This window comes from Plasmodium cynomolgi, chromosome 12, assembly GCF_000321355.1.
Source record: "Plasmodium cynomolgi strain B DNA, chromosome 12, whole genome shotgun sequence".
NCBI classification, from domain to species: Eukaryota; Apicomplexa; class Aconoidasida; order Haemosporida; family Plasmodiidae; genus Plasmodium; species Plasmodium cynomolgi.
In genome coordinates, this window is record NC_020405.1 from 663,107 (window position 1) to 687,309 (window position 24,203).

General features: G+C 45.1%; 7 protein-coding genes across 7 annotated transcripts in view; 3 read left to right on the forward strand and 4 right to left on the reverse strand.

The window, feature by feature from the left end:
* PCYB_122430 (hypothetical protein) lies at nt 1-2,908 on the forward strand (the record flags this gene model as incomplete). The annotated part of the gene is made up of 3 exons (XM_004223575.1): nt 1-20; nt 93-269; nt 472-2,908. 3 exons carry the CDS (start codon nt 1-3, stop codon nt 2,906-2,908), a joined length of 2,634 nt encoding a protein of 877 aa, XP_004223623.1.
* A 297-nt stretch (nt 2,909-3,205) lies between these two features.
* Nucleotides 3,206-5,416, reverse strand: PCYB_122440 (hypothetical protein; the record flags this gene model as incomplete). Its single annotated transcript, XM_004223576.1, has 2 exons — nt 3,206-3,370; nt 3,911-5,416. 2 exons carry the CDS (start codon nt 5,414-5,416, stop codon nt 3,206-3,208), a joined length of 1,671 nt encoding a protein of 556 aa, XP_004223624.1.
* Nucleotides 5,417-6,831: 1,415 nt separating this feature from the next.
* On the forward strand, nt 6,832-9,593 carry PCYB_122450 (hypothetical protein; the record flags this gene model as incomplete). Its single annotated transcript, XM_004223577.1, has 8 exons — nt 6,832-7,336; nt 7,530-7,663; nt 7,890-7,958; nt 8,265-8,288; nt 8,389-8,502; nt 8,689-8,770; nt 8,959-9,120; nt 9,352-9,593. The coding sequence occupies 8 exons, from the start codon at nt 6,832-6,834 to the stop codon at nt 9,591-9,593; spliced, it is 1,332 nt and encodes a 443-aa protein (XP_004223625.1).
* A 737-nt stretch (nt 9,594-10,330) lies between these two features.
* Nucleotides 10,331-11,560, reverse strand: PCYB_122460 (elongation factor 1-gamma; the record flags this gene model as incomplete). The annotated part of the gene is made up of 1 exon (XM_004223578.1): nt 10,331-11,560. A coding segment is annotated over one exon (1,230 nt), but the record flags the coding sequence as incomplete, so codon positions are not given.
* A 3,677-nt stretch (nt 11,561-15,237) lies between these two features.
* Nucleotides 15,238-15,933, forward strand: PCYB_122470 (60S ribosomal protein L6; the record flags this gene model as incomplete). Its single annotated transcript, XM_004223579.1, has 1 exon — nt 15,238-15,933. One exon carries the CDS (start codon nt 15,238-15,240, stop codon nt 15,931-15,933), a length of 696 nt encoding a protein of 231 aa, XP_004223627.1.
* A 1,002-nt stretch (nt 15,934-16,935) lies between these two features.
* Nucleotides 16,936-18,678, reverse strand: PCYB_122480 (26S proteasome non-ATPase regulatory subunit 3; the record flags this gene model as incomplete). The annotated part of the gene is made up of 2 exons (XM_004223580.1): nt 16,936-17,283; nt 17,497-18,678. The coding sequence occupies 2 exons, from the start codon at nt 18,676-18,678 to the stop codon at nt 16,936-16,938; spliced, it is 1,530 nt and encodes a 509-aa protein (XP_004223628.1).
* A 3,844-nt stretch (nt 18,679-22,522) lies between these two features.
* Nucleotides 22,523-24,203, reverse strand: part of PCYB_122490 (LMBR-like integral membrane protein) — a gene marked incomplete at both ends in the record, with an annotated part of 2,756 nt that continues 1,075 nt past the window's right edge. Inside the window, 6 exons of the mRNA XM_004223581.1 lie at nt 22,523-22,726; nt 22,844-22,919; nt 23,090-23,182; nt 23,388-23,461; nt 23,682-23,798; nt 24,014-24,087. Of these exons, the coding sequence (XP_004223629.1) occupies nt 22,523-22,726; nt 22,844-22,919; nt 23,090-23,182; nt 23,388-23,461; nt 23,682-23,798; nt 24,014-24,087 (638 nt within the window). The remainder of the gene's footprint in view (nt 22,727-22,843; nt 22,920-23,089; nt 23,183-23,387; nt 23,462-23,681; nt 23,799-24,013; nt 24,088-24,203) is intronic.

Consider the following 24,203-nt stretch of genomic DNA (forward strand, 5'->3'; position numbering starts at 1 on the left):
ATGGAATTTCCATTCGAAATGTACCTTCAGGTGATAATTAGCATAAACCGATGCGCACCGCGTTTGTCTCTTCCCCCCTCCTCCCTTCTCAGCTTAATTCCTAGTGGCTGTTGGACAAAGCAAAGGAACCGACGTGGAGTAAACAAAATAGAGCCGAGTAAGATAAATGAGAAAAATGGGACGAAAGTATATTCCATAAAAATAACACATTTGACAGAAAATAAAATCCCAGAGGAGTACTTCAAGTACAACCTGCCTCCCGAACCAATGTAAGTGTTTCATCATCCGGATGGTGAATCCCCTAGGGGTTCCCCCCTTTTGGTAGTATCCCACATCTGTGTGTAGTACACCTCTACACATCACGAACGCGTCTACGTAATCTCTTCTACACCTTTCGCACCCCATTGTACCACATTTGCCAACTGCCAACGTCTGTGTTGTGTTTTATTTTGCCCAATCCTCCACTGACAGATACCCCTACATCACTGTGCCGAATAATTTATACACGAGGCAAACAAAAGATGAGCAATCCGAAGGAGAGAACCCCCCAAGTGGAGGAAACAAAATAGATGATGAAAAATATCCAGAAAATGCGACAGAAATAGGAAAAATGACCTCAGATGAATTCTCCAAATGGAATGAAGAAAAAATAAAAAAAATGAAAGACTTGCCTGAACCAAGTATTGAGGATTATATTGAAGATACAAATTTTAAGAAATATGTTCATCCGTGTTTGATTAAAAGAGTTTCTCCAAAGGATAAACACAAAGTACATCACTCGTTGTTGTCCCTTATTGACCCAAAGGTAGAATATTCCATTATAGACTGCTTTGATGAAAATGATGAAGAAAATGACCTCACCGAATATGATGCAGCGTTCAGGGGAATAGCACCCTGGCCCACCACAGATGAACTAAGAAGGAATGAAAATAACTACCAATTTGAAAAAACGGATCTTGAGGTGGAATACAACATAACGTATGACAAGGTGGGGTATCAGGAGTTTAGGCAAAAGCTGCTTGCGGAGAGGATGCAAGATGGTGGAAGGGAGGCCAGTACCGGGGGGGAAGAAGCCAATATCGCCGGGGAAGAAGCCAGTACCGCCGGGGAAGAAGCCAGCACCGGGGGGGAAGAACCCAATACTCGCAGGAAACACCCAACCGATGGAGAACCCCTTGGTGGCCAACCCAACGAGAACGTCCCTCCAGCTGTGACCGTCGAAGACATAAGAAAGTTATACTTCAAGAAGGAGATCAAAACGTTGAGGGAGGCAAAGGAAGAAATGGCCAAATGGGGAGAACGGAAAACGGACTCGAGGAGCACATGGACGTTGACGGAGGACGAACTGAAGTTGCTACCCGAGAGGTTCAGGCGACTGTACCAGGAGAAGAGAAGGGAGAAATTGGAGCAGTCCAGGGAGGAGAAGCGGAGGGAGGAGAAGCGGCAGAGGGGGGAGCTGCGGGACGAGTTCTCCTTGTGGGATGAGAAGGGACTGTCCAGCATAGAGAAGTTGCGCGCAGAGGAGAGCGGCGAGACGAGCGGCGACCCCACCGCAGATCTGCTGCCTCATCAAGCGGAGCACCCCCCAACGAGTGGAGAGCACATTCTGCACAGTGTTAGATTACTTGAGGAAAACGTGCTATACACAAAGGCCAAATCGCCAGTGGAAAATATGCTATACGAGTGGGACGATTCGCTGAGCTGCAAATGGAGAAAGAGAGCTGAAGAAGTGATACGAGATGTCATCATGTATGATTATCCTATGAAAGAAGTTAGAAGACCATCCAAGTTGGACCTTTACGATGTCACATGGTATGCCGGCAAGGTCGAAGTGTTTGTCACTGTAGACAAAACGCAGGGAAAAAATTACAAAATAACTTTATTCGACTTGAAGCAGCTAGTCAAAAAAATTGCAGAAAGGTTAAAAGAACTTGAAATTGATGAAGAAATTGTTATTTTACCATTTTTTGAGTTAGTCGTTTCGTCTCTACCCAGTAAAAATATCCTTGTGTGTAGGAAGGACTGGTGTAGTCATGCTGGCAAAGAAGTCACCGTTTTTTTTAAGGAGAATATGTATCCTCCGTTAGAAGGTATACTTCTTGGATCTCCTAGCGTCTTTCATTTAATTATAAACGTTAATTATGAGAGGATAGAAAATTTGGATATTCATACCATCGATAAGGTGATCCTGAGAGACAGCAAGGATGAACTTGGGGGTCATATTGTACTTAAGGCTGCAATGGAGAACAAAGAGGGGGGAAAATCCGAACCAGTTGGAGGAGCCCCTAGTGGGGGTGATTCAAAAAGGGAGAATTTACCTGCTCCTGAAGGAGACTCCGAAATTGCTGCTCCTGAAGGGGACTCCGAAATTGCTGCTCCTTTGGACGGTGAAGATGAGGAAGACGAGGAAGACGAGGAGGTGATCACCAGGAGGACAGGCTTCGATGAACTGCAGAAGTTGAAGGACATCGAGCGGGTGGGCACTAGTCCGCTTCGCACCAGCCAACTTCGCAGTAGCCAACTGCACACCGGCCAACTTCGTACTAGCCAACTGCACAATAATCAACTGCGCACTGACCAGCTGCGCACTGACCAGCTGCGTGGGGGCGAGGACGCCGACCCGGTTGGGGGTGAAAGCGGCGCGCGTACCAACCTTGACGGCATCAGCCGGGTTAGCGGCATTAACCGATTGGGTGACGATGACGACGCAGCTAGGATGCAAAATGAGGCCCTCGAGGAGGACGAAGAGGAGAGCGACGAGTATGAAGACGATGAGTCGTATGACGACGTCGCGGATGGAGGGGACGATGATGGAGGGGATATTTACGGAGGCCACAATGATGGAGGTGGCTCAGACGAGGGGGACGTCTACGGAGGTGACGAGGATGATTACATGCCAGGGGGGTGAGCGTAACCCGAGGAGGGCAACTGAACGGAGAACTTCGACACAGGCATGTGAAGAGTGCCACAAAGGGGGGGAAGAATGCCCCCGAGTCCAATTAGACGCGCCTGGTGGGTTGTCCTTGCCTCTTGCGCTTGGGGATTTTTAAAGGTGCAAAGCGGGTTGTTAAAGGGGGGGAAAATAACGTGCACAACAGCAAATGTGCATCCGTGCAGGCGCACACCAATTCGCAAAGGAACGTCGAGAAAGCAATACAAACGAAGGGAGGCACAAACGCGCTGACAAGCAGATCCACGCCATGAGCTAGGGAACGTAGCGGAAGGGAGGACGCAGGCAGCGCAAAGCGACGTCCATTTTGCGCATAAAAACGCGGGCATTCTCCACGTTACTAAACGAAGGGAGCTGCTGATAATACGCATCGCGCAGGAGGGACAAATACTGCTCATTGGACAAATAAAAATGTAAAAACTGCAAAAAAAAAGAATGCACACTTTTCCTTGATATTGTCGTGTTTGTAAAATTATATCGTAACAATATTTGAAAAAAAACAACAGTCTGAAAGGAGCAAAGAGTGGACATATAATAATTTCCACAAGTCAAAATGGAATGGATATTATTGTAATGAATGAGGTCTTCTTCTTCCCAATGGTCAATAAAAATTTTGTATTTTTTTTTATTTTCATTTAATGTAGTCACTTCATTTCTCCTTTCGTATATTTTTTTTATTTCATCTTTAATGATATCCCAAATTTTATTTTCATCCATGCTGACCTTATGAATAGCTTGCTTCATGTTGAATTCTGGATGGATATTTAAATGGTTTCTCAACAAGTACATGTTATTTTCGCTTAACGATAGTGTGTAGTCAGTGGCTGGGTTGCTTTGCTCACTCTTGGTGAAGAAGCAGAAAGTTGTGACGCTGTCACTTATCCGGGTTTCATTTCTTTCTATTTTATCCTTCATCTGTAGCAACGCATCGCCGTATTTGAAATTCTGGACATATTTTACCCTACTCCTGTGGCTCTTCCCAGAAGGGGTCTCCTCACTCGCATTATTAGTGTACTCAGTTTGTATGGGCTCTGCTCCTGGGGAGTCTTCCCCCGTTGCTTCTTCCACAGAGTGGGGATACTTGGACACTGCCATGTATTTCGAAAGGATGGTTTGCACAGACAGTGGTAGAGCTACCGGTGGGGGTATCGCCCCTCCCGGGATTATCGGTACACTCGTAGAGGATCTTCCTTCGAAGCTTTTCCCTATTTGCTGTCCGTAATTTCTCACAAAGGTCCCCATTTCCTTTTGCAGTTCAGAACAGACTTCACTGTACGTCGTCACGTCGTAAAATATGAGCACAATATTTTTGTACTTCCTTTTGTACTCCTCCAAATTATACAGGGGGAGGAGTGGCGAGATGTAGGTAGCTACCTTGGACCCACCTTGGGGCGGGGTGCATATCAGCAACACGTCGTTCGGCAGCTTGACCCCATCGAGCGAGTAGTTCTTGGAGTACAGCTCGTGGGCGTGCGGAAGGGTGTCTGGTAAGTCGTCCGCACGCTCGCCCGGCAAGCTGCCCGGTAAGCTGCCATCCAAACCGCCGGCCAAACCGCCAGCCAAGCCTCCCGCCAAGCCTCCCGCCAAATGGCTTTTCCCCTCCCCCGCACACGCGAGGGCTAACCATTTGTGCAGGTCGCGGAACAGATCCAGCATCTCCGACTTGGCGCCATTCGAACAAATGATAAAAAAATGCTCATTTTTGTGAATTAAGTTTGCTAACAAATTTTCATACAGGATAGATTGGATAACTTCTCTCCTTCCTGCGTCCTTCTCTCCAGAGATGCAGACCTTCTGTCCGTAATTTATTTTGCTAAATAGATCTATGAGTAGTAAATTGGTGTACAGCTGCTTGATGGCTACCCTCTGATGGTAGGTCTCCTTCACCCTATCCCTAAATATATTTAGCTGATTGTTTGGTTCCTTTGATAGGAGGTAATTAAGGTACTCGAAAGGAGTGTATACATTTTTTTCGTCCCTCTGTTTGAATACAAGTTGGGTGGGATGTTCCTCTACCTCCGCTTCGCTGTCCTGCAAGGTGCCATTCTTCACCCTACCCAGCACTACACTGTGTTTATTAATTTGGAGTACCACCCCATAGGAGGACTGATCTAACTTCACGACATTTCCGATTTTCTTTAGTTCATCCCTGTCCTCATTTGTTATAATTATTTCCTCATCACCAATCTGCCTATTCCTTTGAGTCGATAGTGGGTACTCATTAAACACGTTACTCAATTCTTCTTCGAACACGTTGGGTATAGATCCATTTTGTGAATTTAGTTCAGTACTTGTGTAGATGCACCTACCTCTGTCGATGCTACGAGGGCCTCTTAAACAGCGCCACACGGGGGAATTCAAATTGGTGCTGTAATGCTTCTTCGAGGGAGGATGCAGAATGAAGTCTATGCATAGCGACTTGGAGCGAAGAAGGTGCTTTGACTCTGCCAACGTTTTGATTCTCATTCTGTTGGTAAGATGGGGGTGGTGATGCACCTTGCCCAGCATGCTCTATCGGAAAAGTGGAGCATACAGGGTTGGGCGGAAAAATTATTACATACACGTAATGCGCGCCGCTTAATCTGTCACCATATCACCATTTTGAAGAAAGAAGCTGTTAAATGGGGCTTTCACGAGTATACAGCTTGATGGGTATGCTGCCTGATGGGTATACAGCTTAGTGGGGTGAAGGGGAGGTCCACATGAGATGAAGCCCATTATAGCGCTCTGCAATTTGCCCTATCCGCTGCTGCGTTTAAGAAGCTACTTCACCTTGTGAATATATTTACTGCTGTTGAAGGGGGAAAAAAAAAAAAATTCCCCATTTCGCGTGCTTGCAAAAAAGGAGTATCACTGTAGAGGGATTTCCCATCACGTCGTTTTGGGACTTCTCCGTTCATGCATTGAGTTGCAATTTTTTTTTTTTTTTTCGCATTTCGTACATACTACGATAATGGGTGACCCCCTTGATTTTATGCACCCCACAGGCGAGCGGAAAAAACGGGGTGCACCACATTTAGTTAAGGAACTTCTAAATAGGAGGAACCATCGGGCAATTGGCCTTTCTTTTCCTACTGGAACAGATACCACTTTGTGAATGTGTCACTGGGGAGAGATCTCTCCCTAGGTTGCAACTCTTCATGCGAATGTACATATATTATCACCCGTGAGCAAAGACGGGAGGACCCTTTTCAACCCCGCATACCCGTTACATGCATGGGAGAGAAGACACCGCGGTTAGGATAGGCATTCGTTTAAAGTTCCCTCCATGAGAGAGGAGCAGGGGCAGGGGCAGGTGCAAAGGGTCTAGACTTCTCCCCAACGATGCGTCTACTTTGGTGACAATACCGACACGGTGCTCAACATATACCTGTGCACCATTTTTGCAAAAAAAAAAAAAAAAAAAAAAAAAAATTAGACTCCTCTTTTTCGCGTGCTGCGCTCAGCATGCCAACCCGCGAGAGGTAAAAAAAATGGAGAAAGAAACAAAAACGAAGGAAAGGAATCATGAACAAGTGAGAGGATGCAGAGGACTGCCATCATCATCATCATCAACTGCTGCTGCTGCTGATGCAGTGAAGCTCTCGCAAAATGTGCGAAGAGAGGGGGAACCCAAACCGACTCGTGTCTCGACATAGATAAGTAGTTTCACCTCCAAAAAAAAAAGAATAATAGCGCCGTGGACTTTACGCTGGAGGAGGTTCTCTCCACAGCGCGATGGGAAAAGGGAAATAAAAAAAAGGAAATAACTTGTACACCTTTTTACTGATGGTTAACGGGGGGAGAGAAAAAAAAATAAAATAAAACAGCCACTCTCCAGGTAGTCACTCTCCAAGTAGCCACTCTCCAGGTAGCCGCTCTGCAGGCAATTGCTCCCCAAAATGAACGACGGACTCAACAAACTAACCTCCGTCGAGAGCGAGTACCTAGAGAAGAGCGGGAAAAAAAGAAGACAAAAATTCTTAACTCCAAATGATGATGTCTGTGTCCACCAGGATGGGAATTTTGAACGAAACTGCTTGTCCACTGTCCAAGAGGAAATAAAACACAACAAGGAATTTGCCCTCCCCGATGCCCATGTAAATGATAGGAGGTCGGTCCAAGGAGAAAATCCCTCCTGCGTTGAGCCAAATGAAAGCTGTTCCTTAGATGCAAAAGTGGAGGAAGAAGATTTTGAGACCCTTGAAGTGATAAAGCAGCTCAGTTCCATTCGTATCGACTCAGACTCGGACAGCTCCGTCGGGGGAGATAAGGTGGTTTGTAATAAAAAGGAAAATACACCAAAAAAGCGGAACAAAAAAAAAAGGGGGAAAAACACAATTACACCCTTGTGGGATAACTCGGATGTGGAATGTGTGGAGGATGCCATCGTGTACGATGAGTCCAGTAGGCCCTTCACGTGCTTGTCCATGAGCTGCTTTTGATTTGTCCCTCCCCTTATTGTGGGAAGCGCATTATAGCGCCTTCTTCTGTCACAAAGGAGGGAAAGAAATGCCGTTTAGTAGACCAGAACAGTGAGATTACTTGTAGAGGGGCAAAATAACCAAATTGGCATTTTTTTTTTTTTTTTTCCCAATAGAGGACACCGATTTCCCAGACCTACTGCAACTCTTCGAGGAATACAACGAGAAGTATTTTTTTAACAAATTAAAGTCAGTGCAGGTGAAGTGGAGCAACAAAATGAAGTTATGCGCAGGGATATGCATATTTAAGGTGCGTGCAGTTGGGGAGGGGGGACCCATCGCGGCAGTTGGCAGTTTCACGACAACAGTGTAGTGCTCCGCGGCTGGTGATAATATATCTAGCGCTACACGAATAGGTCCATTTTAAATGTAGATATCTCTTCCTACAAGGGAATGTTACCCGTGTGGGTGTCTCTCCCTTCTGCGCGCTGCTCTTCCCCCCTTTGGCCATTTTTTCTCACCTCTTACCTTTCCAGAAATCAGGCTACTGCTGCATTCGGCTATCCCTCCCCCTTCTGAAGCTGCGGAAGATAAAGGAGTACCGGGTGGGCATGCAGTTCTCGCAGAAGTGCAGCTTTCGCAGATGTGCAGTTCTGGCAGACGTGCAGTTTTTGCGGACATGCATAAGTACCTGTGTGGACTCGCCCGTGCTGGTCTAACTTCCCCCCCTTCTAGTGTGACCCGTTTCGCGCGCAACACACAAAAATGCTCATTCCGCAGGAGACCCTACTGCATGAAATGATTCATGCGTTCCTCTTTCTTACGAGAAGCAATTCTCGACATGATGGGCACGGACCGGTGAGTGCTGTTCCCCTTTTGGCAGCGCCACTCGTTTTTTTTTCTTTGCCCAGAGTAACCAAGCTGAAGAGAAGCGAGTAGAAGAAAAAACCTTACTTAGTTGCTTATCCACTTAGTTACTTAGCCGCTTAGCTACTTAGTTACTTCCTTTTTTTTTTTCCGCTTCTCCCTTGGCAGGAGTTCAAAAAGCACATGTACAGAATTAACAAAGTGACGGGGCTGTGCATTACGATATATCACAGCTTTCACAAGGAGGTGAATTTTTACAGGAACCATGTCTGGCGGTGCACGGTTAGGAAGGGGAGAGTCCCCTCGTCCGAATGGAAAAGAGGTGTCTACTTCTTCACCTGAGTGAATAATCCAATGGGTTGCTTTACAAGAGAGAGAATCTACAGGGTAGCAGAATGGCCTTTTACACCCCAACGATGTGACAAATTTGCAATTTTTTCTTCTCTCTCTCCCCTCCAAACAAAAAAGGGTGTCTGCAGAACATATCCTCCCCACTTTGGGTACGTCAAAAGGTCTATGAATAGACCCCCCGGGCCCAAGGAAAAGTGGTGTAAGTTGAGCAAAACAAAAATGGGAAAAAGGGAGTCGCTCCGTGGAGAAGGAGCACTCTAAATGAGAAGAAGCGTTTACTCGCCTGTTCCTTTATATGCGTATTTGCCCATCTGTGTATTTGCCCATATGTGTATTTGCCCATCTGTGTGCTCATTTATTTGTTCCCTTTTTCGGCGCACTGCCAAGGGAGAAGGCACTCCTCGTACTGCCGCGGCAAGTTCGTTAAAGTGGAAGACGCAGAAGCGGCTAAGAATTCAGACACGGTACATTTGAGCGCGGCGGGGAACAACCCGGGCATACTTGGGAAGGCGATGGACTCGACGCGCGCGAAGAATAAGAAGACGAGCGGTAACTCTGCGCGAGATTTGTAGTCAACACAGCATGATGGACTGTGCTGTGATGCGCACGTGTGTGCTCACCGATACACTCATCTCCGTACTCACCGCCACACCCACCGCCACACACATCTCCGTACTCACCGCCACACACATCTCCGTACTCACCGCCACACCCACCGCCACACCCCCCGCCACACACATCTCCGTACTCACCGCCAAACTCACCGCCACCCCCCCGCAGCGAAAGACGGGTTCGAAAAAAGGGCAGACGCTGTAGAGACAGAACTGCTGAACGACGCCATACTCATTATGGATTCTAAGGAGCAAAATGTGGAGAAGCAAAAAGAGGTGGACCAACTGGACATCATTAATTTAATAAAAACTCTGTTTAGTGACAACAAGCAGAAGGTATGGTCCTTCCCGGATCTCTCCGTTGACTATCACAAGGCTTTCAAAAATGAAAATTACTTTGAAATAGACTAACGGGAGGGGACGGAGGGACGAGGGGATGAGGCCTACTTGGCGTGCAACCCCTTTTGCCTTACAAAAAATTGGCTACGCGTGAAGATACCGGAGTGCACACATATGTGTGTATATAGTTATACCTGTGAACGGGGCGCCATATGCTCCTTCCTCAATGGGAGTATCCCCTCCCTGAGACTAATAAAACCGATTTGGAAAACTTTTTAATTCTTGCGAATGTGTTATCGTGCGTTTTGTTTATACGAACGCACGATGATTAGCGGACGGGGGGAGATCAACGTGGCTCTTTTTCTATCCCCCCTTCCTTTTACCAATTTGGAACACCGTATTTTTTGTGACCTTTTTAAAACGGCAGCAAAATCCGCTATTCGATGATTTAACATCTGCTCAGTTTTGTCTTTTCACGTTTTCGTTTTTGTTCTGGGTGGACGCTGTGTGCACACGGTGTGTACGCAGCTGTAGTCGCGGCGTGGTTGCGATACGGGAGGGATGCATGCATAGCGCAAACGTTGTCATAAAATGGGCACACGGTTGTGACGTAGGGTTGATGCACGTGTCGCTTGGTTGCCTCGTCCAAGCAGCATAGCAACCGCGTAGAAACCGCGTACCAACCGCGTACCAACCGCGTAGAAACCGCGTACCAACCGCGTACCAACCGCTTAGCAACCACGTACCAACCGCGTACCAACCGCTTAGCAACCACGTACCAACCGCGTACCAACCGCTAGCCAGCCGGATCACTTCCAAACCTTGCGGTCGACGAGAGGGCGCGCGCCGACGGACTCCTTCGAGCACCAGTAGTTTTCCACAATCTGCTTATCGGCGCTGTTATTGACATCCAACTTTTTAAACACGTGGTACTCAAACGACGGGTGATCCTTCATCTCGAAAGGAATTTCAGTACCCCTAAATAGCCAAACCCCTTCAATATCATAGTCCTTGTTTTCACCCAACACAGTGATAACAGCAAAAGAGTACTTGGAAAAATTATTGTCTAATCTTTGCAAAAAGCCACCAGCCATATTACAAGCAACGAAAGATATTTGACACTCATCTTCTAATTTGTCATATTTCATATAATATAAAGAAAATCCATTAGCATCATACGTTTTCCAAAAATGTGGCATAGCAACATTGAGGAGATCCTTTTCGTTGCTAAATTTGTACTTCCACTCATCAAGAGAAAAAGATGATGGTGGTAACAAATCGAGTGGATTTGTTTTCTTCGTTTTTTTTTCAGTTGGTTCATCACTTAACAACTCACATTCATCATCATCGTCATTTTTATTATCTTTCTTTTTGTTACTCTTATCCTTCTTTTTCTCATTGTTTGCATTTTTTTGTACATTCTTATCTTGGGCACCTCCTTTTTTACCTACCCCCTGTTGACTGGCAAACACATATTTGAACTGCTTCTGATTACTTATTGTATTGTACAGTCGAAATAAGTTCCCATATTTTTTTAAAAAATTTTCATCCATTTTATCTGATTTCATTGCAAAGCATATAATAACACATATGAATAAATCTGCTAGGGTTATTCCATTTCCCACCATAAATTGGTTTAACAATAAATGCTTATTCAAACAGGCAAATGTTTCTTGTATATGTTTTTGGGACTTTTCGTTCGATTTATTGCTAATATAGCAACAGACTGGTATCTCTAATTCGTAGGTATTAAAATCTACCCACATGTTTACTTGTGCTTCTTCAAAGGCTCCTTTTCCCAATAGGTTGTTTTCCCTCCTTATGTTGCATAGGTACTTACTAATGGCATTACTTTCGAATAGGCTTCCACTAGGGGTTACTAATACGGGGAGTCTACCAAGGGGGGAGTAATTAAGGAACTCCTGCGTCTTGTCATCCTTCCCGATTTCGAACTGGGGAATATTCAGCTTGATGTTGCAGAACGAGGCAACCACTTGGACTTTCAACGACCTTATGTCGTTCTTCGGGGCTAGTAATTTCTAACGGGGAGGGCAAGCAGGTAAACAGAAACAGAGTACGAGTGACCAGGAGAGTGTTCAGGGAAAGCAGCATTGGTGGGCGGTTCGACTGTCCGCCCCAATGGGACATACTCCCATACGCCAGCGGGGAAGATACTTCCACACCACATATGTACCACACCTTGCATACGTCGTGCGCTTGTGGGGGGTGTACAACGGGTGAAGTGCTTGGCGGCACCATTGCAGTGACAACTCTCTTTTTTATTAATTTTTTTCCCCTTTTCTCATGTCAGCTCGTACGCCACTTGCGACGTGTCATACGCAAATCACTTTTGCTTTTTTTATTTTATTTTTTTTCTCCTTACGAAATCCATTTTCCGTTGGTTAATTTTGCTATGAGCGGTTGGTGATCCTTCGGGAGGGCTCAAACGTACGTATGTAAATACACGCAAGAAGGTGCGAACGTACGTAAAAATACGTTTATGCGAGTTTGTACAATAAATACACTGCTTATTATACAAGCTTGGTTGCCTCGGCGAGGAATAGCCAAATACGCGGGGACTCAGGTCACTCTTCGAGTAAAACTACTGATTAACTCTTTTGCTTTGTGAATATAAGGAGGTATACCAAACTGAGGGAGTTAACTTTTGTCAAAATATTTTTATCATTTCTATCCTTTAAAAAATGATCAGCGGGTACGTCAACGTAGGCTCTTTATATGTTGAAAAAAAAAAAAAAAAAAAAAAATCTCAAAATAATGGCTAATCGGTCGAACAGTCGAGAGAACTTGTACTGTACGGGTAAATCTCTACTTGCGGAAGAGGCACATTTCGTTACGGGCTATTTTTTTTTTTTTGGCCCTCTATGAAATTATTTATATTTTTTCTTTTTCATACTAGCTTCGTTCTTATGACTTATCATTTTTTTCAAATTAAAACGGGACATTCATCATGCATACGTATGTTTTTATATGTACTCTTGGCAAAGCCGTAAGGGTGGAACACTTAGCGGAAGGAAAACCCGTTCGCACATTTGCAAAGCAGCATGTTATAAACGTGAGCGTGTTACCTATGTACGAATATTTTAAACTCATGTGTCAGGGCTAACCATTTGGTAAAGTCAAATTATGCAAGTGGTAGTAGAGTTGTATATGGTGCGCCCTTTCGCTAAGCTTAACACTGGGGTGGGGAAGAAAAGGTATGCCATAAACATATTCCCCCTTCTTCCCCAATATGTACACATTATAACACCACCGATTTTTTGACAAAATGGTCATCGTTGCATGTGCTTTTTTTGACTTTCTTAGTTATGTAGTCCCATCCGTGGAGAGAAAAACTCCCAACCATTGGGTAGCAGTTCTTACCAATTTGTTAGCCAAATGGAATTTTTTTTTTACCTGACCCGTTCATAATTTTTTCTCCACAATTGTAACCTGTGTGCAGAGGTCATATTGTGCGAATGAGAAAAGTTGTGACACCTCACCCCGGTGTCATCATAATAAGCGAAAAAGAAAAATCACACACAAACGAAAATGCCCGTTATGATGTTTCATTCCATAACCATTATCACCATTTTTTACAAAAGGGTGTGTGCAAATTGTTTGCCGTTCTGGGGGATAGCCAAAAAAAAAAAAATTATGCGGCATGCGTGGCTACCCCTCGTACGTGTGCAACATCACATGGCGTTCGTTTCAAGCGTCTCCTGGGTGTGTGACATATGGGGACAGCGCATTCGCATTATATTATATTACTTATACTGATGGTGGGTCCCCTTTTTTCCCTTTTAATGAAATGAAAAAGAACAAAAAGGGTTAGATACACAGTGGGTTTTTATCCCAATCCGCGGAAGTTGCTCGCGGGTCACAAGCAACGCAAATGCTACATTGGCGGGACGACGCGATCGAGTTTTCGTTCAAAACAGAAGGTGCGCGGGGGGAAAAATCAACTGCACCACTGTGTTTCCCCCCTGTTTGGCGGCACTTTTCATGCTCACAAATGGGATAAACACCAATGCTACACAGAATGATTATCAGTAGTTCTCGTTAAATGCAAAAAAGAAAAGAAAGTTTCCCATTTCGCGTGCATACGCGCATTTACATTCATACGGTTTTGTTCTCTTAATGTGTGCGAGTAACAAAAACTCGCGCATACTGTTGCATATGCAAAGGGAGTAATCGACGGGGCGCAATTATCGCAGGGGTGTGATGTGAACATTTGTCGAGGCGACTTCCCACTCAGCTACTTAACGTAATATTGAGCGGGCCTACATATACCTGCGCACGTACGCATCGATGGTACGTTGAAATATAAAAGGGAAAATTTGTGAATACCCTCGGGGGGGTGAAAGGACCATTCATTTTTCCAATTGCTACGGAGGGGGTTACATCCACGGAAGTATCACAACGTGGGCAATGACACGTCAAATGCGCACAGCGGTTTTATTTTCTCTTTGGTAAGTTACATATGCAAGTGCGGAAAAAAAAAAACAGATTGGAATTTCGCTTTTTGTAGGGAGGCCATTTTGTTATCCGCCTCCCTCGTGGTAAGCCCCCTTTTGGAGTGCTCCATTTAAAACGCTCCCCGTTGCAAACCTGACATGTGTTGACCAAGGGGGGAGGTAGCATACCGCATACGTGTATTGCAAAAATATGCATTTATAAATATGCATGTATAAATATGCATGTACATATATTTATGTATATATATTTATGTGCATATATTTATGTACATACATTTACGTGCATACATTTACGTGCATATATTTTTGTATATCCCCCCAGAAAAAAAAAAAAAAATTCAGCGTGGGGTGCTTCGTATGCGTAGTCGGCACAACATTCCAGCGTAGCCAAAGGCGAAATGTATAAATAAGCTTATAGAAAAGTGCACATGGCAAAATAAATAGGCCCAAGTGACAAATGGAAAGAAGCGCGGAAGGGATGCCATGCAATGCCGATAAGCAGTGCATATAATATATTATACTTATGTGAATGGCAGCGCTGCGATACCCCCCTAATCTGGTGGGTACCATTTTTATGAACCGCTTTCGAGTTGGTTATGCTGCACCCCCGGCTACGCTTCTTTTTTTTCTTCCGCATCGATCACCTTCCTTCCCAGGTTGGCAAAGTTTTATCCAATTGGCAAAAAAAAAAAAACGTTCGTTTTTCTTCCGCATTATATTGCTAACAAGTTTTATGCATACGTATGTCGGGCTCACATGTACTGTACGTGCGAGAAACTGTAAATGATGCGCGAAAGGAAAAAGCACTTTGAAAGGTATATTTTGAGAAGCATCAAAACGGATAAATAATATTTACGTGGGTGTTTCACATCATCGAATATATTTTTTTATTTTATTTTTTATTTTATTTTTTTTTTTCCGTTCGCGAATTTGAACAAAGTACCCTCGACTGTACACGCGTATGCGTAAATGTACCTCCCCCAATTCGTTCTTCGTGCACGTTGAAAAGAGGATCTACTTTTCTTCACCTGCCGAGCGGCAACGCATAGTATAGAAAGAAGAGCCTCGCAAAGTTATTTAAAAGCCGCAACGCTTTGCAAAATTGTTGCTCCAAATCTGCTGCTCCAAAACTGCCGCTGCAAAACTGCCACTGCAAAACTGCCACTGCAAACCTGCCGCTCCAAAGCTTCCGCTCCAAAGCTGCCGCTCCAAATCTGTTCATCTGACGCAGGAAAGGAAAAATGGCGAAGGACAAAAAGGTAAAGGTAAAGAAGGCCGCGGGCGAAGAAACAGTCAAGTACTACAGAGTGAAGGGCAAGAAAAAAATTTTAATCCCAATTAAGGCCAAGAAAACAATTGCGAAGAAATATTATGGAAGGAAATTAGCATCAAAGAAGAAATACATGGTGCAAGGAAAAATGAGAAAGTCGATCGAAGTTGGAAAAGTTGCAATTATTTTGTCAGGGAGACATATGGGCAAGAGATGCATAATTACGAAGATATTACCCTCAGGGCTGTTAGCTGTCGTAGGTCCGTATGAAGTAAACGGGGTCCCTTTAAAGAGAGTTAACCCACGATATGTCGTAGTGACGTCCACGAATATTTTTAAGTTTGAAAATATGGCAGGCCTGAAGGATGAATTTGTTAAATTAGCCGAACAGATCGAAGATAGCTCTTTTGTTAAATCTTTGGAGATAAAAAAAAAGCAAAAGAAATTACTTAGCAAAAAGAATGAAAGTCTCTTTATGAATGACGTGATAACAAAAATTAAGGAATTGATGAAGGAGGACCCCAAGGTGCAGAAACTGCAAAAAATCCAAAAGGAAATTGACACTCTACTGAAGGATGAAATTGCCAAGAACAAAATCTTTGCAGAGTATTTGAAGTCAAAATTTACACTGAGAAACGACATGTCTCTGCACAAAATGAAGTTCTGAGTGGTTCACATCGGCACTCGCTAGGTACGTCTGCGCGGGGCACATATAAGTATGTGTATATATACGTATGTGCAATTGCCTAATTGTAAAGTTTTTTTTTTTTCCACCGTGCGCACACCCGATATGATGAACACACCCCATTTTCCCCAACTCGCAATCGCATGTACGTGCCAATTCGTCGTGAAGGTTTTTGTATGAGACTTATGCTCTCCTTGTGTGGAGGCTCTTGTGTGCATTTTTTACCGCAAGGTTATGAAAAAGGACAACTTAAGAGGAGCACCAATAGGGGTAGCCCCGAACAGGATGGCATCACCCAGGTGTACCTGACCGAACGAGCTGGCCCTTCGCAAATGTGGACTCCTCCAAATCGCGCTACTCCTGAGCAGACTGTTCACTCGGGGAAGGAGCTAACCGCATGTCCTTGCAACTGGGCGCACACAAATGGTGGGCATATGGCCACCCCTTTCTTCGAAGTGCATTTTTTCTGGGCAATGTGAGTAACGGACCAGTGTCACTTCTTTGGAAGAGATTCTGCCGCACACAGGACTGGCAGGTGAAAAGGGGCATCCCGCGTTGGGATCTCTTTTTGGTGGATCTCTTTTTGGTGGGTCACAACAGTTGACCATTCGAGGGGACATTCTTTACTTCCACTCTGGTGCAAAGTTCGCTAAGGCAGAATCGTATCTCCTCTGCGCGGTTGCATACGTGCAGGGGCACACCTGCGTACACACCTGTGCATACACTTCTGTGCATAGCCGCATGTGCACACCCTCCTGTGCATAGTCTCATATGCACACCCTCCTGTGCACACCCTCATGCGCATGCTCACATTATGGGCGGTACGCACAGGAGGGGGGGGTTAAACCAAAGGGCCAACACTTTTTTAAAAAAAACGGAAGGAGAAAAAAATGGGTACACCCATGACGTGTGTATTAAAATGTGAACACAAGTGCAGGGAAGGGGCATCTCCGCTTGGACAAACATTCGGAAAAGAAAGCTATTTCACAACAAGTCATTGTCGTCTCCGAGGTCTCCCTCCTCTGCTTGAGCCAACTCCTCCTGTTGTCTGATCTTCCTTTCTTTGGCTTCCTCATTTTCCTTTTTTTCATTTTCGTCTGGATATTGCATTGCCTTAACCGCATCTGAGTAAAGTTGCAAGCAGAAGGCTATTCTCTTGTGGAAGGTCTTCATGGGATCACTTGTTATGTAGACGTCGCTGTTGGACTTGGACTCCACGTACTGGTTGTCGTAGTCGATGGTGGCTTCGATGACTCCGTCGTGGATGGCCTTGGCCGTTATGCCCACGATGTCCAGGGGGGACTCCACGCCGATCTTCTTCCCGATGTCGCTCTGCGGAGGTGGTGAACGTGGAGAAGCGGTAAGGCGGCGAATGGGGGGGGGCAGTAAGGCGGCGAATGGAGGGGAGCAGTAAGGCGGCGAATGGGGGGGAGCAGCTAATAGGGAGAAACCGCTAATAGGGGGACGCCGCTAATCGGGGGACGCCGCTAATAGGGGGACGCCGCTAACAGGGGGGACCGCTAATCCGGGGCCGCCCACACTTACGATCGAAATCCGGGAGTAGGAAAGGTTGATGATGCGGAGGGCCGTCTTAATCACATTGTGGTGAATGCGCTTTATGAGCAGGTAGACCCCGTCGCGCATGAACAGCTGGTTGTAGTCATTCATGACTTTGGAAAATCGGCTTATATCTCCATTTCGAACAGCAGTCACCACGTGCTTATAAGGGATCAGTTTGTTCCTCATAATTTTGTTGCTGAAGAGAGACCTATCCGGTATGTCTCCCATGAGCAATTCAACTATGATCTCCATTTTGGTGGCTTCTAACTTGAACCCTTTTGCACTTTGGTTATTTTGTGGAGCCTTCCTAATAGCCTGCGTAATTTTGCTATGCGCCTCGCTATAGTCTAACTGAATGGCTAGTATTTTCCCAATGTAGTACAGGTACCTTGCATGCTGTGCATTTGAGGAGGAGTTTTCAGGAAAGGATGTTTTGCTAACAAATTTTACAGCTAAGTCGTATAAATTATGCTTTATATAATCCCTTAGTATTAAATTTAGGACAACTGTTTGTGTCATTATGTCTCTATGAAGACATGCATTGCGATATATGTAAAGGAGCTTTTGTCTAACTTGAGATAATTTTCCACCTAATTCATGAACCCATGAGAAATAAAAATATACCTTTGCATTAATACAGTCAAGAGACCTTCTGTTCAGTTTCGTGATTCTATTAACTATGACGGTGGATAGATCCATTGCTTCATTGTAGCATTTTTTATCCAACAGATAGAGCAATATCATTATGTAAAAAAAGACTTCTATTTCTGGAGCTGCATGTGTATATGTTTTGTCGTTTATATTTAAAAAATCTGGTACTTCTTTTGGTAACTCTTTGAATTCACCTATGTACTTGCTTAATATATCATAGATTGGGTAACCCTCCTTAAATGTCTTGCTAATAAGGTTGATCATTATCGGCATGAGTGTGGTGCTTTCATTTTTTATACTCAGTCGCATGCATTTGATATACTTGAGCATTCGTAATATGTATCGATTGTCCTTGTAAACGATTGCGTTATTTATATTGTTAATGCTTGTCAGAAGGTTATTCACAAATACACTGCTTCCATCTTTGGTCGTCGTCTCCTTAGCCCCTGCAGTGGGCTCGGCCTCCACCTCCGCCTCCTTATCCGCGTACTCGACCTTCTTGTGCTTCTCCTTCATATCGGTGGGGGGCTGTGCGGCGGTGCGGTGATGCGGCGGTGTGGTGATGCGGCGGTGTGGTGATGCGGCGGTGTGGTGATGCGGCGGTGTGGTGATGCGGCGGTGTGGACCAGACACAAGTACGTTATTTTTACTGCCCCTTTTTTTTTTTCTTCGTCTCACTGGGTGGACCAGCACATATAAGGACGAACAAACAAGGGGCAATGGGCACGATATACTGCTGAGCCGATCACCCGAGGGGCATCTTCCCCGTCGAATCTTCTTCTCCCTTTCCTTCAGCGCAATTGCGAACTCAGTCGAGTACCTTACTGGAGGGGTGCCCCTTCTTCCGCTGGGTACCAACGCTGTGCACGTGCACGTGAAAAAAAAAAATTGTAATAAAAAAAAATAAAATAAAACGCAGCAGGGTCACTTGGTCAGTTGGAGCTACTTACACCTACACGTGAGTTGCTCGCTCAGCAGAGGTCCTTCCCCCTTGTGCGCCCATGAGGAACTTCACCTGCGTGGAGGTCTAAACACAGTATGGCATTAAAAACTGAAAGGGGATAATACGTCGAAATGATTACACAGTGATTAAACTCTGGTCTCGCAAAAAAAATTCCTTTGCATTTGACAAGGGCGATTTGACAATCTGTGCGGAGGGAGAAAAATGCGGTGCGCTTTGCGTTCACAAAAATGAGGAAGCGCCAGGGTAACGCAGCAGAGAAAAGGGATCTCCCTTCCGAAATGGAAAAAAAAAAAAAAAATACCTTACTTTTTTGTGACAAAATTGCGCTTCCCTCCTTTTGAAGGCCAAAAATGGGTCGCTTCGCACTTTATTATTTTTTATTTTTATACATTTTTATATATTTTTTATATTTTTATATATATTTTTTTTCGTGTGCCCCCATCTGTGCGCGTATGCCCCGCACGTGTAAAAATTTCAGCCCCCCTTCCAAATGTGGCGAACGCGCTAAGGGGAATGCATTGCCAAAGTGATCACGCACAGGTTATCATGCATGTGTTTGTTCTCTTTTGCCCAATGAGAAAATAGCCTTAACTTTTTATGGTAAAAAAAAAAAAAAAAAAAAACGATTTAAAACAATTCAGCTTAGTGGTGTGAAAACCTCCTCCACCTATTCATCAGCATAAATGGGAAAGGCAAATGTGACAAGCCATTATTTGTTCTCCCTGGGTGAATCTGCAACAGGGAAAAAAAAAAAAAAAAAAAAAAAAAGAATACACATTCGGGAAGAGATAAAATGGCTTTGCTAATATAGGGGGATTTAAGCCTACTGATGTGGGACCCTTTTTATTTATATGATTAATTTTGCGCCCCTCTCTCCCTCTGGGGAGTTATGGCTATACTGTGAGGTTACTTTTGCGAGGTAAACAGGTACAACCCTGATGGAGTGTCCTCCTCGCACATGCAAAAAAAGGGGGGAAGGGCATCCCCCCCACTTAATTGTCTTCGCCAAATGGTAATTCTTAAATGTACAAAACAATTTACAAAATTATTGTAGAGTTTTTTTTTTAAAAAAAATTAATTCAAAAGGGGGAGAGAACATTAGCTCCTAAGGTAGTGGCTCTCAGAGCGATATGTCAAAGGAGGGTGGGAGGAGGTAGACACAATGGAAAAGAGGACGTGTGTGGACGGTGCCGTGAAGGGGAAGAAAAAAAAAAACGGGTACAGGGGGCATCCCTGTGGCAACGTACGGGGAATTTCCATGTGTGCCCATTCAGACACAACACAAATCAAACAAAACAGCCGAATGAGCAAGCTCCCCAACTGCGCCACACATTACCGCGTCGTGTGTATTGATGCAACGAGTGAGGTGGTAAAGGGGAGACGCCCGTGAAAGGTTCGCCCACTTATGAGGAAATATCGAATCGTCAAAAAAAATGGTGCACAAATTGATCAAGCGGCAAGCACTTCTAAATGATGATCCCTTGTGTGTGTACCCAAGTGTGCACATCTCAGTCAGTTTTAAGTTAATTTCTCCAGTGGAAGCAAATTCATGTGCTCATCAATGTTCTCCTTGCTTAGATTTAGCTCCTAACAAAGTGGAAAAAAAAAAAAAAAAAAAAAGTAAGGTGATGTGCTAATCGGTGGAAAAAAAAAAAAAATAAAGTTGATTGAGTCAACTGGGTCGCTGCACGGGGAGCAAAGCAGACTAGACGAAACACATAGCCGCTTCTGTAACTGTGTCGATGGTTCTCCCTTTCTGTGCACCCCGCTGCGATCATTTCCGCGCGTACGTCTAGGCTGTCCAGGTAGCTGATCCGCTTGAAGAAAATTCGATAGACGAATGAAAGGGAGTACATCACTGAGGGGTGGCAAAAGGGGGGGAAGCGTTTAGAAAAACCATTGCGCTGAAATTAGGGACAAGGCAAGTGTACACTCAGGTGTGGGTACAGTCAGCTCGGAAGAGGAACACAAAAATAGGGGCAGGAAATTTTGCCGCTCATCGGTTCGCTCCTCGTTAAGTACGTATGAACATCCAATTGGAGAAAAAGTAGCTGTTTGAAAAGTATGGTATCCCTGCGAAAAAAAGTAGAAATGTAGAAGAGTAGAAAAGTAGAAAAGTCACAACCACGAGCGTGCATTGGCACGTTCGCTTATGCAGACATGAGCATACACCTAAGGGAGATTTGTCAGCTATGCTTATTCATTTCTGCTTTCTCAAATGCCACTCGAGGGAAAATACCAAACATGGGTGTACAGTCGCTCAGTCTCCCCCCCCTCAGCACACATATTGACGTGGTTAAAACGATGGCGCTTCGATTTCCTCGCCTCTCTTACCAAAAAAGATTTTATTAAAAAATACGGACAGCACGGACATCTTGCAAATATTCTTGTCCGTCTTTAGGGAGCACTTTATATACGCAGGGGTGTCCTGCAAAAATGGAAACGCATTTTTTTTTTTCTCGTTCTAGAGGAGTCGCACTTAATGTGCGAAATATACTAAGTGAAGAAATGAAAAATGGTCTAATTCGCACGTCCACGCGAAGGCGCAACTTTCTTTTTTTTTTTTTTCTCTCTGTCACGGACGTTTATTCGTATCCTTTGTATTCCATACGTTATATAGTTTGGTGCAATCTGCGGGGCGAAGGAAGCACGCAAGGGGGAAGGTCAAGAAAAGGAGACGCATGTGCGGTACATCCATGGGGAGACCTCCCTTGTGGAGACTTCCCTTGTGGAGACTTCCCTTGTGGAGACCTCCCTTGTGGAGGCTTCCCTTGTGGAGACTTCCCTTGTGGAGACCTCCCTTGTGGAGGCTTCCCTTGTGGAGAGACCTCCAAATAGGTGCAGGCCCCCCATCTCCTCCTTCCGCCTCACCGTTAATAACGTCATTATGAGCACCAAGATGATGTGAATAATTACGAAGCACAGGACTAGCATGGTCTAAAGTGGGAGGGGGAAAAAGCAATGTGGTGAAGACGGGGCACCGCAGATGACACAGAAGACAGCGCTGCAGGCAACACCCAGATAACACAGGATACAGCGCTGCAGCCAACACCGCTTCTAACACAGGAGACAGCGCTGCAACTAAAACCGCTTCTAACACAGGAGACAGCGCTGCAACTAAAACCGCTTCTAACGCATCAGACAAGAATCCATCGAGAGGATTACCTCGGGGGAAGACCTCCTCGTCTTCAACTTATAAAGAGGAATGAAACAAACCCTAATTCCAACATTTACAATCCCGTACAGAGAGCAACAGAATATATATATCGCCAAACTTGCAATGATAAAAATATCTAACGGGAAGAACTGCGTGGAGGATAAGATGCCATGTGGGAAATGAACAGATTATGTGCTTATATGAAATTGTGATATTTTCTCACCATTTGGAGGCATGAGCTACTTCTCCGTGTCTCTTCGCTCAGGGTCACAGGAACGAGCACGACGAATGGTCCTTCTAAATGGTCGCTCTATATGGTGGTTCCACCCTAATATGGAGCTAACCCGAGAAAACAGAATCAGAGAAGCGTCGAGCAAATTAAAAATGCTGCTTATTTTCTCCAACACAAAACCACACTTGTAGGCACAGACGGAGTTGAAATACTGCAGGAAAGGTGAAAAAAAAAAATGTATGTATCGAATTGTGAGTATGTACACATGGTACTGTTTCTCGGGAGTGTCTCTTCAATCACGATGAGGTGGACTATTCATCTCTTTTACCTTATCCGTTATGGAGGCTAACAATGATATATAAATCACAAATGAGAAGGTTAGAAATACCAGCCCGGTTATAACCCTGTGGGGCGTGGCACGGAGAAAAGTGCGCGCCAGTGCAACGGGGTGGTATGGCGCGAAGTTGCATAGGGTAGCGTGGCATAGGGCGGAGTGGCATATGGTAGCGTGGCATGGTGCACTGGTGGGAGCACCCCCGCGCGCAGAAGAATTTGCTATCCTTTTTTGTAAAACCTGCATGTGAGCACTATCCCTATGACATAAGATAGCCACGACTCGGACGTCTTCTCAATCTCTTGCAGTTTGTAGTTGTATCTACTCAGGGCCCTGTGAGATTGGGGAAATGGTGGCATGTCTACGCGTTTGTGGAATCTTTGGCAGGCATCTCCCAGCGAAGAGAATCAGTTTAGAGAGGGAACCATTCAGGGAACTCCTCCTTTGCTGGCATGTTAGAATGTCATCCCATTTGTTAGTAGCAACCCTACAGGTAGATGCACCATAGACACTCCCATGTGAAGGGGTAAAGACTCACCTCTGCATTTTCTCTATCCTAAGAATTTCATACTTGTCGCTCCCACGTATTTCGCTGGGCGCTCTGTATTTATGCTGCGGTAGGGACAGAGGGCATTAGGCATTTGGAGAAGGTTCATCAGGCAGCGGGAGACCCTACGGTAGCCCTGGAGTAGCAGCCCTGGAGTGACAGCCCAGGAGTAGCAGCCCTGGAGTAGCAGCCCTAGAGTGACAGCCCTAGAGTGACAACCCTGGAGTAGCAGCCCTAGAGTGATATCTCCAACGCGATGGCGTCCTCCCCACCAGTGGCGCCTACCTTTATCACCATTTCCTTCTCCTTCAAATTTGCAAAGCGAGCCTCTATCTCCTTCCTATCATGCTCGATATTTTTCTGTTGCAGAAATGATAGGGGCAGACAGGCGATGCCGTAGCTCTGCGGGTGTGGGGGGGACGGCACGAACGAGGTGGAGGATAACGCACGTGGAGAATCACACATGAGAGTGCTGAACCGAGTGATGGCTCAACTGGGTGATGACTCAACTGGGTGATGACTCAACTGGGTGATGGCTCAACTGGGTGAGCATCGCTCTGCTTATGTGCCCCGACCGCTTCCCAGCAACGCAGTTCTGTGCCCATCCCCCTAATTACCGTGTATGTGACCCAAAAGGAAACACCAATCAGGACAACGCACCCCATCAGAAATAAGATGGCAGACTCCCCCGCTGCAAAAAGGGTCGAAAAATTGGTGAATTTTTTCGTCACCACGAACTTGCCATTCCGCAACACTTAATGACGACATGTTATTAGTTTTGTCCCCTTTTGTGTAGCTAATTTGACA